The sequence below is a fragment of the Notamacropus eugenii genome, chromosome 1 (assembly GCF_028372415.1).
Source record: "Notamacropus eugenii isolate mMacEug1 chromosome 1, mMacEug1.pri_v2, whole genome shotgun sequence".
Taxonomy (NCBI): domain Eukaryota; kingdom Metazoa; phylum Chordata; class Mammalia; order Diprotodontia; family Macropodidae; genus Notamacropus; species Notamacropus eugenii.
The window spans coordinates 588,622,829-588,639,935 of NC_092872.1; the positions used below are offsets into that span (position 1 = coordinate 588,622,829).

The window sequence follows — 17,107 nt, forward strand, 5'->3', positions numbered from 1 at the left end:
ACATGAAATGAATAGACCAATTTACTGACAGTTTGCCTAGGATGAAAGGGCATAGATTCCCACCCACTATTACACCATTTCTCTTTTCACTATACCATACTGTATTTTGTACATGCTGCTTCAATAAATGGTATCTCAGAGTCTAGAACATCCCAACACTAGTGACTGTGTTATCACTTTGCCCAAAGAAACATGACAAATCTTTGAATATGGTGTCAAAAGGGAGAGAGTCTAGGTATCACTAACTCATGGTGTTTTGTATAGTGGTTTTAAGTGTTATTTGGAGCACAGTAGTCTGATAGATATTCAGAGAGCTCATTATTCACTTGACTTTTTGGCAAAGTATTATTTTATCCTAAGTGGAAAGTAAACATCTTTATGTTTACTGGTTGGTTTAATTCCTATAGTGTCTGGGACTTAACTTATCTGGGTTCTCAGAGGATAAGCTAAATCTCAAGACCTGTAAGAATATATTTGTGTAATTTAAGAAAGAAGGAGTTAGAATCTTGCCCAAGGTTGTTCATGTGCATTCTTGGTTCCTGCTCCCTGCTTCCAGCAATCTGAGGCAGCTTGCTGGGAATGTCCTTTTTCCTGTTGTAGTGAAGAGACAAATAGATTTGGAGTTAATTCAAAACCTGTCTCTGACACTTACAAGATATGTGACCATGGGCAAGGGGATTTTACCTCTGTGAGTCTTAGTTTCCTCATCGGTAATATGGAAACAATCACACTTCTAGTACTTATCTCCTAGGGTAGGGCTTAATTGAGATAATATATAACAGCTAGCATTTATGTGATGCCTACTATGTGCCAGGTATTGTGCTATGTGCTTTAAAAATATTATCTCATTTGATCCTTACAAAAATCCTGGGAGCTAGGTGCCATTATTATCCCCATTTTATAGATGAGGAACCAGAGGCAAACAGATTTGTTTGTGAAATAAGTTTCCCAAGGTTTATACAGTTAATGTCTGAGGTTGGATTTGAACTCAGATCTTCTTGATTGCAGGACAAACAGACTCAAGTCTGCTCCTCTTTTTGTCTTTGTTTCTAGCTTTGAACACAGTACCTCTTCACAGAGAGGTGTGTTATCTGTCAATAAATGGCAGGTTCAGTCGTTGCTCTGGGTCACATTTCTTCCTTGCTTCCCTTGTACTTTGAGTAATTAATTGAATTACTTAAGCTGTTTATAGACATACTAATATAATACCGGTGCTTCAAGGACTTGCGGATTTCTTCTGGGTAGGTACTCACCGACTGACAGAGGTCAAGATTAGTAGATGGTTGAAAGATCTTGTGCCCAAAAATTTCTGTGACCAATTTGGTAGGAAATCTGTCTGAATATAGGTATGCTAATTCTCAGATTTACAGTCTGTCACTAGGCCTGACTGGGAGAAGCTGCCAAAGCTTAAGCTTTTGAGACCCTATGTTATCTGCATGCCACAGAGTAACAGAATCAAAGATGTAGGAGTGGACCTTTATAGTACCAATGAGTTATTCACTGCATCACATTGCACAGCCATGAACATCCTCGACACAATTCTGTATCATGAAATACCACAGACTCTCCACATGGAAAGCAGAGCCAAAACATTTATTCAGACATCAGAAAGCCAAATCCATCACAGCAAGAAAAATCTATACACAATAACAATGCGGAGGACAACATCATCCCCAAGCCTTCTCCTGCTAGGCTTCCCATAAACCAGCTCCATTAAACAAATCACAAGCAGGTCCTCTTAAAAAAAATCACAAACAAGCTCTTTCACTGACACTAGCCAGCTGCTTGCATCCTTCCTAGCTCTCACTGCTCTCAAGACCAACTTCCTCTCAGCTCTGCTGTAGCTCCGCCTCTTCCTATTCCACTCATTCAGCAAACTCCTCCCACCACAGGCTCCTTGTGATTCAGACTTCGTGTGACTCAGTCTTCTATGTAACCCAGGAAGGCCACATGAGTCTATTAATGAATATGAAAGATCTCCTCATTTAAATTACCATTACAGTCTCCAAGGCCACCCTAACAAGAATCCACTCTACAACATATTCCACAAGTATTCCTCTAGAATTTATTTAAAGAATGTAAATGAGGGAGAACCTACAATCTCCTTAGGTAGTCTATTCTACTTCGGGATAGCTTTAATTGTTAGCATGTTTTCCTTTACATAACTACAAATTTGCCTTGTTTATTTTTAACAACTTCTACATGTTGCTCTACCTGCATGAGGTCTACCTGCAGAACCAGTATGATATTCATAGCACCTAAGACAGCTATGATTATGTCAGTATAATTCTGAATTGCGAAACACAACAGACTCTCCACATGAAAAACAGAACCAAAATATTTATTCAAACACGAGAAAGCCAAATCCATCATAGCAACAAAGAAATCCATCATAGTAACCAAGACAAGTATCAGGCCTTCATACAAACACTCACAATCCTAGCTGCCTGCTTCCTCTGTCCTTTCCAGCTCTGATTAGTCCCACCAACTTTCTCAGCTCTGCTCCAACTCTGTCTCTTCATGTTCCACCCTTCCTGCTCCACCCCTTCCTGTTCGACCTGTTCAACAAGCTCCTCCCACCAAGGGCTTCATGTGACTCAAACTCTTGTGACTTAGACTTCCATGTGATTTAAGCAGGTCTTATAGGCCTATTAGTGAATGGGAAAGACCTTCCCATGCCTTTAAAAATACATTAATTCCATTAAAAATACATTAACAATACATTCAGGCCCAAGATCTTTCTTGTCCATTACATAAGTCAGTGGGGTAACTGATATCAACAGAACTTTAACAGGAATAACAGAAAATAAGCTTACAAAACAATATCTCAGGGTAGGGCTTAACCATCACAACCCCTCAAATGAATGGGACCCAAAATCTCTTGGGGTTAAGGAGTGAAAGTTTCTTCCATAGCTACCTCTTGCTGAAATTGGACATAGAGCTATCCCTGTCCCAAGAGGTCCCATTCGAGGGGTCAGTTCCTCAGACAGCATCTGGACCTTGGTTGACACCAGATCTAGGGGTGACACAGCACATTGGACAGGGGGTGACATCCGGCTTAAGACATCAGCCATCTACAGGTGGAGGGTATTAAGCCTACAGAAAACAAATCTGACAGACAAGGTGAACAGACAAAAAGCCAAAAAGAAACAAGCAAACAATAACCAGAAGTAGGGTAGATACGGGGTCAGCCATGCTTCTGGAGTCCATGAACCCACTATCATAGCCTCATTCACTGTAGTTTACTGTTTTCTCATTTGCACTTTTGGAGTCATCATTCTGACTGGAGGTATACTTTCTTTAATCTGAGCTGGGGCCTGGCCAATTTCCTTTTCTCCCTGCATGTGTGACAAACTTGGATACAATGTTTCCGGAGGATCTGTAGGGGCAGTTCTTATTTCCCTGCTCAGTCTAATATCAAGCCCCTTTTCTCAGTACATTTTGTATAGTTCATTAGTTGGAATGCCATCTATTCTTCCAAAATCTACCCCTACTCTCAATAGTGCAGTAAACAATTCTTTTCTTGTCAGTCTATTCTGACTTTGAATCTGCTGGCTATTTACTCTTCCTTCTCTTTCAGAAATTTATCTTTTTTTTACTGATTCTCACCATCCAAGATACCAATGGTTCTCCCATCCTTAAAATATCTATAACCTCCTGCTGAGTAAAATCCTGATTCTCCTGCTTTCTTCTTAGTACTGGACTCCTCATTTAACTTTGTTTCATTTTTCTCCCACGCATCCTGCTGGCAGATGTTGAGCCCCCATCAAGGCCAGCCTGTGCAAGGGCTGCATGCACCTTCCTCTTGTTACTTTTTTGCTTCTTTTTGTGAGCTAAACTTACAACAGCTTTCTCTTCTACCACCGGAAACTTTCTAGCTTGCTCTTCTAAAGGAGAGTTTGAATGCTGTAGCATAAGAAGCTTCTCATGCAAACCAGCCAACTCCCTTTTCATCTGAGCTTTCTCTTCCAGCAGCTTATGTCTGCTTTTACACATAAGGCAGTAACTTGTTAGCAAGGCCTAGCCTCTGCTATGCACCCCTGCCAGTTTTCCCCCGGTTCTATTGGTATTTCTTGCAAACATCTTTCCAAATCTCTAGGTTCTCCCTTCTGTAGCAGCGATACCCAGTTTTCATAGGGTCCAGTGCTTTTAGCCCATTCCCTTTGCTAGAATGAAATAAGGCAAATCCTCCCATCCTGGGATATCTATTTCTTCCTCTAAAGTCTTTCTGCCTCCAAATAGAGGTTTTTTGCCTGCGATCATGTTCGTCACACCAAATGTATTTCCAAAGCAGTATTCGTAGCACCAGCTGTGACTGTGGATATGCCAGCGTAGTTCTGAATCACAAAGCATTACAAAGTTTCCATACAGAAGGCAAAATAAAAACATTTATTTAGACACTAGGAAGCCAAATCCCAGCACCAGAAAATCAGATCTGTTATAGTAACCAAGAAGTCAATACACATTATCACTGTAGGGGAAAAAGCCATTTGCAAGCCTTCCTCCCATGCTTTCTCACGAACACTCACAAGACTAGCTGTACCTGCCTGTGTCCCCTGTCCTCCACCCCAACTGCTCTCACAGACTTTCTCCCAGTTTTGCTTCACCCTTCCTGTTCCACCTGTTTAAAAGCTCCTCCTACCACGTGTGACTTAGGCTTCTATGTGATTTAAACAGGTCACATGGGCCCATTAATGAATGGGAAAGATCTTCCTGTTTAAATTACCATTATATTACCTACTGGGGTTAAAAAAATACCTCTCTTTTTTTTCACATGGCAACTGTTTATATATTTTAAGACAGATATCATGATCCTCCTATGTTTTTACTTCCCCAGGCTTAACATCTTCATTTTCATTAGCTTTAGTAGTGTAGTTATGGTAGATAACTTGTTGGACTTGGAATCAGAAATATCTGGGACCATTCTTATCTCTGATAATTATTACTTATGTGTCTTTGGACAAGTAATTCAACCTCTCTAAGTCTCAGTTTCCTCATGTATAAAATGGAAATATTATCATTCATCACAAAGAGTTATAGAGCAGAAATGTTTAAAAGTCTTCATGTACTATATAAATATTAATTATTATGATTTTCAACCATTCCTAGATGTCATTAACTAAAATGATCTTGCTCCAAACACTCTGTAGCTGACCAAAATGTGGCACATATAGCTAAATATCATGTTCTAGTTGTGTTCAGAACAGTGTGTAGGGCTTTAGTGGAGGTAATGTACTTAAAATTATGATGAAATGAAAAAGTAGTAGATTTGGACTAAGAATCCTGGCTTTGAATATTTTGTTACTTACTATCTCTGTGACCTTGAGTAAGTAACTTTATATCTCTAGACCCCAGTTTCATCATGTGTAAGATGATTCCCCAAGGTGACTTCCAGCTCTGGAACCAATGGCATTCTAATAACATCAACTTCAAAATTACAAAGGATCTTTAATTTATTATTAAGAATGGTGACTGAGAAATACAAGAATGACCTTCTTTCTCCAACTTTGTAGTCATTGCATTAAAACCCCAATTTTAGCACAGAACAGTGTTCTTTGCTTTACTTATCCATCAGTGGATATCATTTTCACATTTTGCTCAAAGATGCAACTTAGATTTTGCCCCTTGTTGAACCAAGTAGCAACTTGAGATCTTCATATAAGGATCCAGAAAGTATCTTCTAGTACGTTACATAGCTCATCTAAAACAATTTTATGTCAACAGGTCTATTGAACTAGACTTTTCGTTTGTAGTTAGTTTTAGGTCCTAGAAACCACATGGTTCAGATCCCAGAGTAGTCAATCACTTCATCTGTAGTTATTTCAGATTATAAAGTATGTAACCTAAATAGTAATCATGAGTTTATGTTTCATTTGTACATGCTAAGCATTTGTCTAAGCTTAATTTTCTCTTTTTGTTAGCTTCAAAGGAGAAAGATTACTATACCACCTTCAAACCTCTGGCATTCTGTTTATTCTATTTAGAAAGCACAAATCTAGTAAAGTATAAACAGTAGATTTGTGCCAAATTGATGGCTGCATTTTTCTGTGTATATTGTATTTCTACAGCTGTCAGTTGTGATGGCCACTGTCTATATAAAATACTTCCAGTCTTGCACATGTTTGGGATTTTAGTCTGATCAGATTTTCAGCAGTTCCTGCTGTTGTGAAATGTGAAGGCTTTTATGTGTGCTACTCTAGCAGGTGATATTTCAGCTTTTGTATCTGTTGGGATAACATGTTGTGAATGAAATTGATATTCAAAACAGAACACCTGGGGAAGTTTCTGCCAGCAATCACTTTGACATTGTGCGTGCCCTTTTATAATAAGAAAGTGAAATAAATAAGCAGAACTGGTGGTTGGAACCTGTTAGAATGAAAGCAATTGTAATTTTTATAATGGTGAATTCTAGAAAAAGACAAATCACTTTAATCAGTGTTTAATGACTAGTTTCATAGATTACTTGTTATTGACAGACGGACTGTATAGAGATAGAAAAAATTATTCTGTTACAGTAGAGCATAGTGATGTGTTTGTAGCAATTATTTCTGGTCTTATTTTTTGACTGTCAACTATTATTCTGACTGACTGACCAATTTCTCCCTGCTGACACAATGCTGGGTTTAGAATCAGAAAGACCTGAGTTTGAATTTTGCCTCTGTCACTTACTATGTGACTGTTGTATTGGACATCACATTGAATGCTGAAATTTTCCCTGATAGAATAGCATGCCATTGACTGGTCAAAGACTGGCTATATCCCTTGTGGCCTTTAAAAAGCTACTTTGTCAGCTCTGGAAACAGATGAAGGCAGGAAAAATCTACAGAGAGAGAACCCAGAATTTATGTGGGAAATAGTTTGCCTTTCCTGTTATACCTCAACTAGGTTCAACAGAGGAAGACATTGTGCATTGTATCAGATGTACTTGTACTGGTCACTGTAACAAGTAGAGAACAAGCCCAGGGAGTCAGATAGTAGAAGCACCCCCAATGAATCTGAGTCAAGGCAGCAGAGAAGAGAGATGACTTAAGAGAGAATGGATATGTCCAGTGGACTCAACTGAACAACCTGTCTTGCAAGAGGGGAAATAGTGTGAGGATACCCAAGATAAATGATATCGGGACTCAGTAGTGCTGAAAGCACGAGTTGTAATGGGCATCATTTCCTACGTATGTACCACCCTACCCATGTAACCTCTCTCTCCACTCATGTGATGTGTATTTGTGGGAGAATGCACACTCAGTTTAGACGGACAATAGTTTGTAACTCTTTTTACTATGCTATATTAATTAATGCCTTTGCTATGATCTAATTGTATATTTGAGTTGAATTTCAAAGATAAGAGTCTTGGTGGGGTTTCATAAGTTCTAGTTTTAGGAGTCTCTATCCACAGAATTCATTTAATTACAAGATAGCATTAGTTGCCTTCAGGACCCTAATTCTACAATGAAGCTGGTACATGCCAAGGTGGAGCTGTAGCTCCAGAACATATAAATGTCAACTATTATTACATATTGGTGAAAGTGGGAGATAAAAGTTTGTTCCAAGTATCTTGAGAGTGTATGATAAAAGGTACTGTCAATAACTGATACATCATCATGAATCTTATTTTTCAGGAAAGCTTATGATTCCTAGAGCTTTATGAATCAGCAATTCCCTATTGTATTAGTCATATGTTCTTTTTCAGCAAATTTCTAGTAATAGGACAATTACATACAGTAAATATCTAGGTAGCAATGGGACTATTGATTAATGTATTTGTTGGAGAATCTGCTCTAAAATTGTACTATGACCTTATTCGTAAGAGCACACAAATTCCATGGGGGGAATACGGACTAGAGAATCATTTAGAGGATGTGTCAGAAGTATTCTGTTTAATGACTCATACATAGATCTTTGAAGGAAAACAATGTAATGATAATATTAGCAGTGTTCTTGGTCACTTTCCATTTAGATCAGTCTCCCAAAGTAAAGATGATGATGTTTGAACTATTCACAAACTTTACATGTTCCTTAGTATTCATTTGGAAGAATAAAAATTTCATTTCTCACAGGACCCTGATGATTTTTTGTTAAAAATTGGAAGGCATAGATAAACAAAAAGAAAATTTTTTATTCAATTTAATTAACCATATCGTTATTAAACTCTACTATGAAGATACAGAAACAAAAACTAAACATTGCCTGCTCTCAGGGAACTTAGCATGCAAATAGATTAAGTATATAAGGAATATATATATATGTATATATATGCACATATATATACATACATATAAGGAATATATGTATGTATATACACACACATATATATATGTATATATGTGCGTGTATATATATAAAGTAAAAGTTTTAAAATTACATGAGGAATGGGAGAACACTAAAAACTTTGAGGAGAAGGGAGTTGGTGAGAGCCTTATTATAGATGAACTGCCAGGCCTGAGAAGTGAAAAGAGGCATGGGTTCTTCAAGTCAAGTGAGGAGGGGGAACATTGTGGGCAGGAGACATTTCTAAGTTTATAATTCCTTTTGGGTTAAAGTTCTCTATGTTCCTTCCATTGACGAAGCTGCTTTTAGTAGCAGTACTTGTTAGTCTAGGCTTCACTGGTCTTTGATTTTATAAGGAGTAACATTGTTCATTTTATGGAGTTGGTTTATTATTTGAGGAGAAAGGGGGATGCAACACATTTATTCATTAATTTACAGCAAATGTTTTTGATTTTGCATTGACTCAATCCTTGAAATAATGTCTTTAATTTGATATATTTTCTCTCACTGATAATTGAAAGAGAATTGTATTTCAGTTCAAAATGAATGAAAATATATTATTATTTTTTCTAGTATTATCAAACTAGTAAGTATTATCAAAAAGGAGATTGAGAAATTATTTTAGGCATTTTCTTGTTCATAAAGTCTGTAGTCACTTTGTTCTAGTTAACCTTTATTTATTTGAAAACATGCCAAACAAAATATAGTGACAGGTAAAAGTGTCTGATAATAAGTGTAATTGAAATTGTTGTTGTTTCTTGAATTACCGATACTCAGTAGACCATCTGGCTGTGGTGCTATGATATTAGACTCAAAGAATCCTAAGGTTAGGATGGATCTTTAGGTAATCTTTCCTGAGTTTCCTGCCCAATTCAGGTAAATCCACTTAATCCCCTCCACCACAATTCCAGAAAATAAAATAAAAATGTTACTTTTCCAAAGGTGGCTTGTCTATCTTGCTTCTCACTGACCTGTCAGATACAGTTATTTTGAGAAAGATGTAGTTACTTAGTTACTAGTTAAAACACAATAATACCTATTTTATCCTATCCCATCAAATGAAGTCGTACATATCTTTTTTTAAAAACCCTGTAATGAATTTTTATTGGTAAAATGAATAGATTGGTAAGTGACTGACTCGATGGGGCAGGTCCATGTCACACTTCTAGTGCTGTTAGTGAGACATATTATTATCCCCTGAAACATTAACACATTAAAAATTTTTCACATCAGATATTCACTTAATAATTATAATAATGATGATGGTAATAACAGCAGTTTGTGGAGCACTTTATAGATATTTATGTGTTAGGGTCTGCCTGTGCAGAATTGGCTTTAATGGAGTAGGATCATTAATGAGAAATATCAAGGGTTAAGTTACTATTATAATAAGTGATAGACAAATGTAACTTTTAGAGATCTTAGAAGGAAGATAGCCTTGAACAAGAAATAGGACTAGTAAGAGGCGGGTCCTTTTTTTTTTAACCTTAACCAATGGTGCTATCATAAACGAATGAGCATTTATCAAACAATTACTATTGTGCCAAGCACTGGGGGTATAAATATAAAAGCTGAGACAGCTACTTCTTTCAAAGAACTTACATTACAATGTGGGAGATAATGTATAAAGAGAGTTATAGTCAGGGCAAAGTATTTTAGGGGAGGGAGATTGACTGAGATTCCATTTGATACATTAAATTAGGTAAATTTGACCTTTGTGAAGGGTGATCTCTTCTTTGAAAGGAGCACCTGTTTAGATGTGGTCACAGATCCATTGGTGTATGAGGGCAGGGCATTACACAACTTTCCTTAATTACCCATTCAATGTAAAATAATCTTCATTATCAAGAAGAATCCTTTCCTCATGAGTAGGTCTTCTAAGTAAAGAATGCAGGGGAAAATATTGCTGGATTGCTTGTTAGATACTGGTATTTATCAGTCTGATGTTTATAATTATTCTCTGTTGGTAAAGAAGTCCAGCTGAGAGAGCATATCTTCTCCATAATTGTTCTATGTAATTAACATCTTGCATCTTCTGTAAGGTAAAGTTCCTTGTGGGACCCATTGTAGGGATGGATCATTTTTGTTCCTTATACTTTTACAAATGGTAGTCTTTCCTTTTTTTTCTTATGTCCCACTGGCTTAAGCTTCTGCTGAATGCTGGTAGTAGAGGAAAGAATATTGTGGAAAGAACATAGCATGGTAGAAAGAACATTATGGCAATGAAGAGATTATTGGTAATTTATTGATATCAATCATCTTTGGTCTTGTGTTAGGGTTATGGGGTTCAGCTGAATCTCTTTCCTTTGGAAAGTATAAAGGGAGATAGGACACTGAAGTTCATGTGCTCTTTTCCTTTTGGGGTGTAGTCCCTTCTATTTTAGCCCATTTTGCATGTATGACTCCATCTCTCCCTTTACCTTCCCTGATACCTGTTCTCTCCATCACCAAGTTGGTCAAGTTCTCTCTATTCCCATGTCTTCTTCCCCCTACCCTGTACCCCCTGTTCAGAAGTGGAGGGATCATATGGGGTCTCTGCTTAGAGGGCACAAGTTTATCTTTTATAGCCATCACAGCCAGGTAGGAAAGGCAGGCCAGCTAGAATCTGTCACACTGCATGTGGAGTTGATCTGGGCCTGGCTGGGCTATTAGTGCTTCCTTTTATTTCCATAGACTTAACATTTTGTCAGTTTTTAAAATCTCTTTTTTTTGGTAGTTGTAATCATATTGTTGCATACTTTTGTTATAGATTTGAGGTGTTGATGATGGAACTTTGGCTGTATGCAATCACTTATTTCTTCTTACTAGAAATCTCTGGGAAAATCAGACAGTATAAAATTTTATAGAATTAAATGCAATATCTTATACTTGGCTTAAAAAAATGAGCTTCAGAAATATGAATGGCAGAGTTCTTCCCATCCACCAAGTCCTATATCATGGTACCTGTCCTTCAAAAAAAATCTATTAAAATGGTTAAAATTAATTGATATACAATGCCTGAGAAACAATAGAGTAGGTTCTATAGCATTATGACATGCAAAAAAAGCCTATATTTTTGTTTTTACTTTAACACTTAGAAAGGAAAGATAAAATGCATAGGGAGAAAATTTGCTCTCATCATTTCAATCCTCCCTCAACCTGGGGTATGATCTTTAAGCATTCCTATAGCTGAAAAATCCATCTTGTTCCAGTTATTCTATTGATTACTATCTCCAAACTTGGCTGGTCTTGTCTTTGAACAGCACACATAGAGTCAGTTGATAGGTTGTACCAAATGCCCTGCACCTGCCAAAGCTTACACCTGTCTGATTGGACCTTCTAGAATTCAGAGTCTCTTCCATGTGAAGAGACAGTAGAGTAGAATTTTGGGGACTTTCTGTCTTTGATATTTAAAATATGTTTCTTCAAAATATAATAAATCTTGTACTTACAGCAAGAATTCTTACTTTGAAGTGTCTTGCAATACTGCAAGTTATAAAGATTACATTATCATTTTAAATGATAAAATTATAGATTTAAGCTTTGTTGTCTTTAGAATCATCAGAATCGTTTAAGTAGTATTATTTGAAAAATGAAAATATTGAAGATCAATTTAACTACAAAAAGCAGATTAAAGAGTCCTGAACATATTCCTGTTTTTCAAAAAAAAGAGTCAGTTGGGGGAAAAGTGAAAAAAATAATGATCTATCTTAACAGTATAATGGAAAAATGACTAAAAATGACTAAATATTACATATACATTTATATAATATATGCTTATATCTATATACATAGTTATATATGCATAGAATTATTTTGTATGAATATATGAGATTTATTAAATTTCAGCATTTTTTGCTTTGTCCTGCTTTGAGTTTGTTGTACTTACTATCATTCTTGTTCTTTTCTAACAGCAAATGCCAGTCTTCTTGGAGGAGGAGGGGGTAAGTCTTTGACATCATTGAACTGAGAATAGATTCACAGTATACCAGTTCTAAAAGATTTAGTCATTTCTGTGATAGTTTTGGCAAAATCAATTTTGCTGTAGCTATTAATCACTAAGTGATAACATTCTGTAATACTTTGTAGCTGAAAACTCTGAGCTTTTACAATTTTAACTGCTTTCTAAATCTTTGGGATCCAATTCTTCCTCTTAAACTTTGTTTTCTTATCTTTTGACATAAGGTATACTGGCTACAAGCTAATGAGATAAACATTTAAATACAAGGCAGTGTCACTCTAAAATAAATTCAAGAACAGGAATATATTTTGGTGGTATTAATTTTTGAAACATACCATTCTTTTGTTTTTCTTGATCTTGTGGCACTAAGAGCTTAACATGCTGGTCACCTAGTATTGAAAATGAAAAATAAATTAGTATTGGCATTTTTCTTGTTTTCTATGCCTCTCTAGAGGAAAATGGGGGGTGGGAGGAAGGTTGGAGCAAGATAAGGAAGAAAAAGATTTCCATGCTAGGAATTTCTTGTTTGAGAAGCAATTCTTATTCTATCTTGGTTGGAGGTTGAAAATTTTGGTGTTCACATATTTTATAGGATTTTGAATAAAGAAAATATGATGGCAGACCTCTCTGCTTCAGTATCTTTATAGTCTTAAGAAAGAGGGCCAGTTAAGCTTCATTTGCAGGCTAAGCTTTACCTCAGTCTGTGGATCATCTAGGTTTTAAGGAGAATTATAAAGATCTGTAATTAAATGTCCAGCATCAAATCAGTTTGTTGTAGAACCTTGAGTTTGACTTTGACTAATTGGATTTAAATTTGTCATGTGACTAAGCCTCAATTTTGTACACTAGTTCTAGTAATTGGGTCTTAGTATTTTAAGTCTTAGTTCCTGATTTACTTTTGCTTAGTACCTTAGCTTTTTAAGAATAGAGATTCTCCTTAATCTCTGGCCAATTCTCCTAGAGTTCTGACTCAGTCCATGGCTTGGTTTTTGTTACCTACTTTCAAGTCTCCCTAATGCCATGTTTTGTCTTCCTGATGTATATTACATATTCCTGGAGCTCCCTACTACTAAATGACTGCATTTTTAAATTCTTATTGCTTTCTTCCGAGACTATAGTGGCCATGTCTCATCTCTGGAAGCTTGTCTGGCTCAGAATGTCAATGTCTGTGAAATGTAATAAAATAAAATTACCAAGCGTGCCAAGAATGATGTCAATTATAATATATAGAAATCCCTCATTACTATTTTTCAAATACATGTTAAGTAGTGTTTATGTCCAAAGTTTTTGATTCATGTATGCTTCACATGTATTTAATAGGATTAAATAAACTTCCAGATTTATCTTCATTATTTTTCATTATATTTCATTCTCAATAATTGTCATTATTTACAAAATAAAATACAATTTTGCTTACATAAAAAGGTAATATACTGTCTACTTAAGAGAATCATAAATTTCCAAGAACATGAGGTTAAAAGAAATCCTGGATTCTTATGATTTTCCCTCTTTAATAACAGAAGAAACACTGAAAAGAAACAAAATTTTTAGAAATTACCTCAGTAAAATTAAAATTAACAAGAAAGAGAAGGAGCAAAAGAAATAAGACTAAAAATAATACCAGAAAAGGTTAGATTGAAACAATTTTAGAAGTAATGTCAGACAACCAAAAATACAAAGAAATGCAATAAAAATACAATAGACACTCTTGTGGAATTAAAGGAAAAACTGAAATAATATTAAAAAAATAGAGCATGAGCGAAAGAACTGCATAAAGCCCAAACACCTCAGGAATAATTTAAAAAACTGAATGTCAATTAAAATGTTGAGAAGATGATGACAGAATTAAGTAAAATAGAGATGAGCCTAGAGAATTTAAAAAAGTCAATGGATGTGACAAAAAGCCAGATTAATGTAGTAGAAAACAGAATGATATATGGTGCAGTTCAGTTGGAAATAATCTTAGAAAATGCAGTAACTGGAGGGACTACTAGGAATCAGTGTATGTTCATCTGAATATGACAGATTTGATTAAAGATATCACAGATAGAAAAATCTTCTGAATTATAGGGATTGTTGAAAATATAAAATTAGAAAAGAATGTGCTCACCGTGTTTAAGAAATTATTTAAGGAAACTTTGCAGAACTAATTAAAACAATATTTTACAGCTATTAATAAGAAAAACTCAAAATTCAACAACCAAAGGATATCATATTTAGATTTCAGAACTATATATATAATTATAATGAAAAAATACTTTTAAACTATTAGAAGACCTACATTGCCCATTTAACCCTACTTTTATTATAACAAAACTAAATTAGTTGTTTATTTAAACATTACAAAATTTTGAAAGCAACTAAAATCACATTCCTCACATAAATAACACCACAATAAAAAACTAAAAAGCTTAAGAGTAAAGTTTTTTTTTATAAATTTTTGTTTTAGACAACAAAGAATGACTGAAATAATATAAGCCTCATTCTACAATCAATTAACATTCTTAAAAAGGCCTTTGTTTCCATTTAAAATTAAACATTTACTATCTTAAATCACGACCAATCATTCAATCATAAAGCATTTAAGTCCTTGCTAAATACCAGGCACTGGTAAGTGCTGGGACCCCAAAGACAAAAATGAGACATTCCCTGTCTCTACACTGCCCACATCCTCATAGGAAAGACTAAATGGGTCTCTTTTGGTCTACACAAAGCCTCCGTAAAGCAAAGATAAATGTAATCTTGTTGGGGAAGGGACTAGTGGATGAGGTGACTGAGAAAAGCCTCTTGAAAAAGATAGTCCTTGAATTGAAATTTGAATTATGCTTTTATTCTTTACTATTTCTTAAAATATGTTATCCACTTATGGTGGATCTCAGGTGGTGGTTTTCAAGTATTCTAATAGTTCTTACATGATTTCTTCTTGACATGTTCAGTTATTTTTGATAGGAGGCATGTTATATCTTCTATTTCAGTCTTTTAATTTTGTTTTCACATTTTTCATTTTATGGAGTTACTAATTTCTCTCTCATCTATTTTAATTTTCAGAGTCTATAATTTGGGTAAGATTTGGTACTTCTTGTACTAAGCTATTTGTTCTTCTTCCAATTTTCATCTTTAGATATTACACTTAATTTATAAATTCCTTTTTATCTCTTTATTTCTTTTAGAGATTCTAACAGACCTTATGCCCCTGCCATACCTTATCTGGGGTTCTACCTGTACTTACTATGAGTTATTTTGTTCCTAGACTTAGAGCCTAGAAATAATTGGATACATAAACATTTCTTTATCAGCATCTTCTATTCATATTTCTAGCTTTACTTCCTGAAATTGGACTTTTTGCCAGGATCAAGATCCAGCTGCTCTTGTACACTTGGATGAGCAGATGGGCTCTTAGTTAGTCCTAATCTATACTTTCTAGAGTTTTATCTACAAGCCCCTTCTTACTGATTTCTGCTATGCTGGCTGCTACCAGCTAACCTTTATTCTCTAGGATCTGAGCACTGATTCTTCAAGGCTTTCATGGATATCTCATGTCAACTTGTTGCAAACTTTTATAACTAATAGGGGTGTACCAATGAATGCCTTATTTTAAAGGAAATATTTTTCATTTATGCAATATCAGAAAATTTACCAGGATTAACCTGGCTTCTCTTACTGTGTGTCTGGGTCCCTTCTTAAGACTTTTGGATTTTTTTTTTTGCTGCCCTAGGCTGGATGAAGCTATTAATGTAGTTTCCCCCTTTCTTTGTTGATGACTTTGTTGACACTCTTTTGTTTTACCTTTCCTAGAATGCCTGCATTGGAATTGGGCTATTTTGTTCTTATTCACTCAGCTATCTTGAACAGAAGTTTCTATGTTCTCCCTACTTCTCTGTAAAAGTGGGAGCTATAGTGTGTAACACTGCTTGTAATGTCAGACTTTTCTGTGTGTTAGTTTCAAGGAACTTCCCCCAAACCTGCTTTTATCTTTTTTTAAATTCTCTTTTATAAGACATGATTTCCTGGGAGGAGATGAAATAGAGTGGGAGATATAAATGGCATAAAAACAATAGACTTCAACAAAATTTATATTGAAGGATTAAAACTTTAAGGTGATAGTCTTCTTCAGATAATGCTATTCAACATTCTATGTTATCTTCACATTTATATATTATAGAAAAGTATATTTTTCTAGATGGGAAAAAGTATACACTGTTTTTACCTATGTTGAAACATTACCTATTTTTAAAAATCTGGATCAAATAATGTATGTAAAATAGACACTATACCCTGTTAAATTTGTATTTTTAAATCCTAAACAATCCATGTTGGTTTAGGAGCACTTGCACTTCTCTTTCAGAGTATAGAATTTTTCTCATAATGTTAAGACATAAGCTTGTTCATCTAGTATTTTCTTTACACTAGCTACATACTTTACTGTCTTACCTTAGAAACATTGATTTTGCAAACTAGTTATTTGATGTAACTTCAAATTTTTTAAAAATTAATGATTTAGTTGTTTTGATGTTCAATAATTTTCATCTCTTTAAGGTGGTAATGGATTCTTTCAATGTATACTGTGTAATATTGAAAAATCAGAATTTAATTTATACACTGTTGCTGAGAAAAAGTGTGTATGCTTTATATATGCATACATATATCTGTAGTATGTGTATATACTGAGTAGTAAAATATACATCTATTACTTCATTTACATCTAGAGATAGATGTATATTTTAAAACTTTTAATTGATAAGAAAATTAAAAGAATAACTATGTAACTCAAATGGTACATTGATGACTGACATAGCAAAGAACAAGAGCTTTACCAACTTTGGCAAATCTTATACTGATGATTTATGTGCAAATATGGACAAGAATCACAGGGGATGAGAACGTGTAGAAGAGCCACAGTCC

The 17,107-nt window shown here is 35.0% G+C and overlaps 1 protein-coding gene across 1 annotated transcript in view; it reads left to right on the top strand.

The window, feature by feature from the left end:
- The window catches only part of MACROD2 (mono-ADP ribosylhydrolase 2), a 2,147,078-nt gene that overhangs the window by 404,357 nt on the left and 1,725,614 nt on the right, over positions 1-17,107 (top strand). Inside the window, exon 4 of the mRNA XM_072634489.1 lies at positions 12,159-12,188. Within this exon, the coding sequence (XP_072490590.1) occupies positions 12,159-12,188 (30 nt within the window). The remainder of the gene's footprint in view (positions 1-12,158; positions 12,189-17,107) is intronic.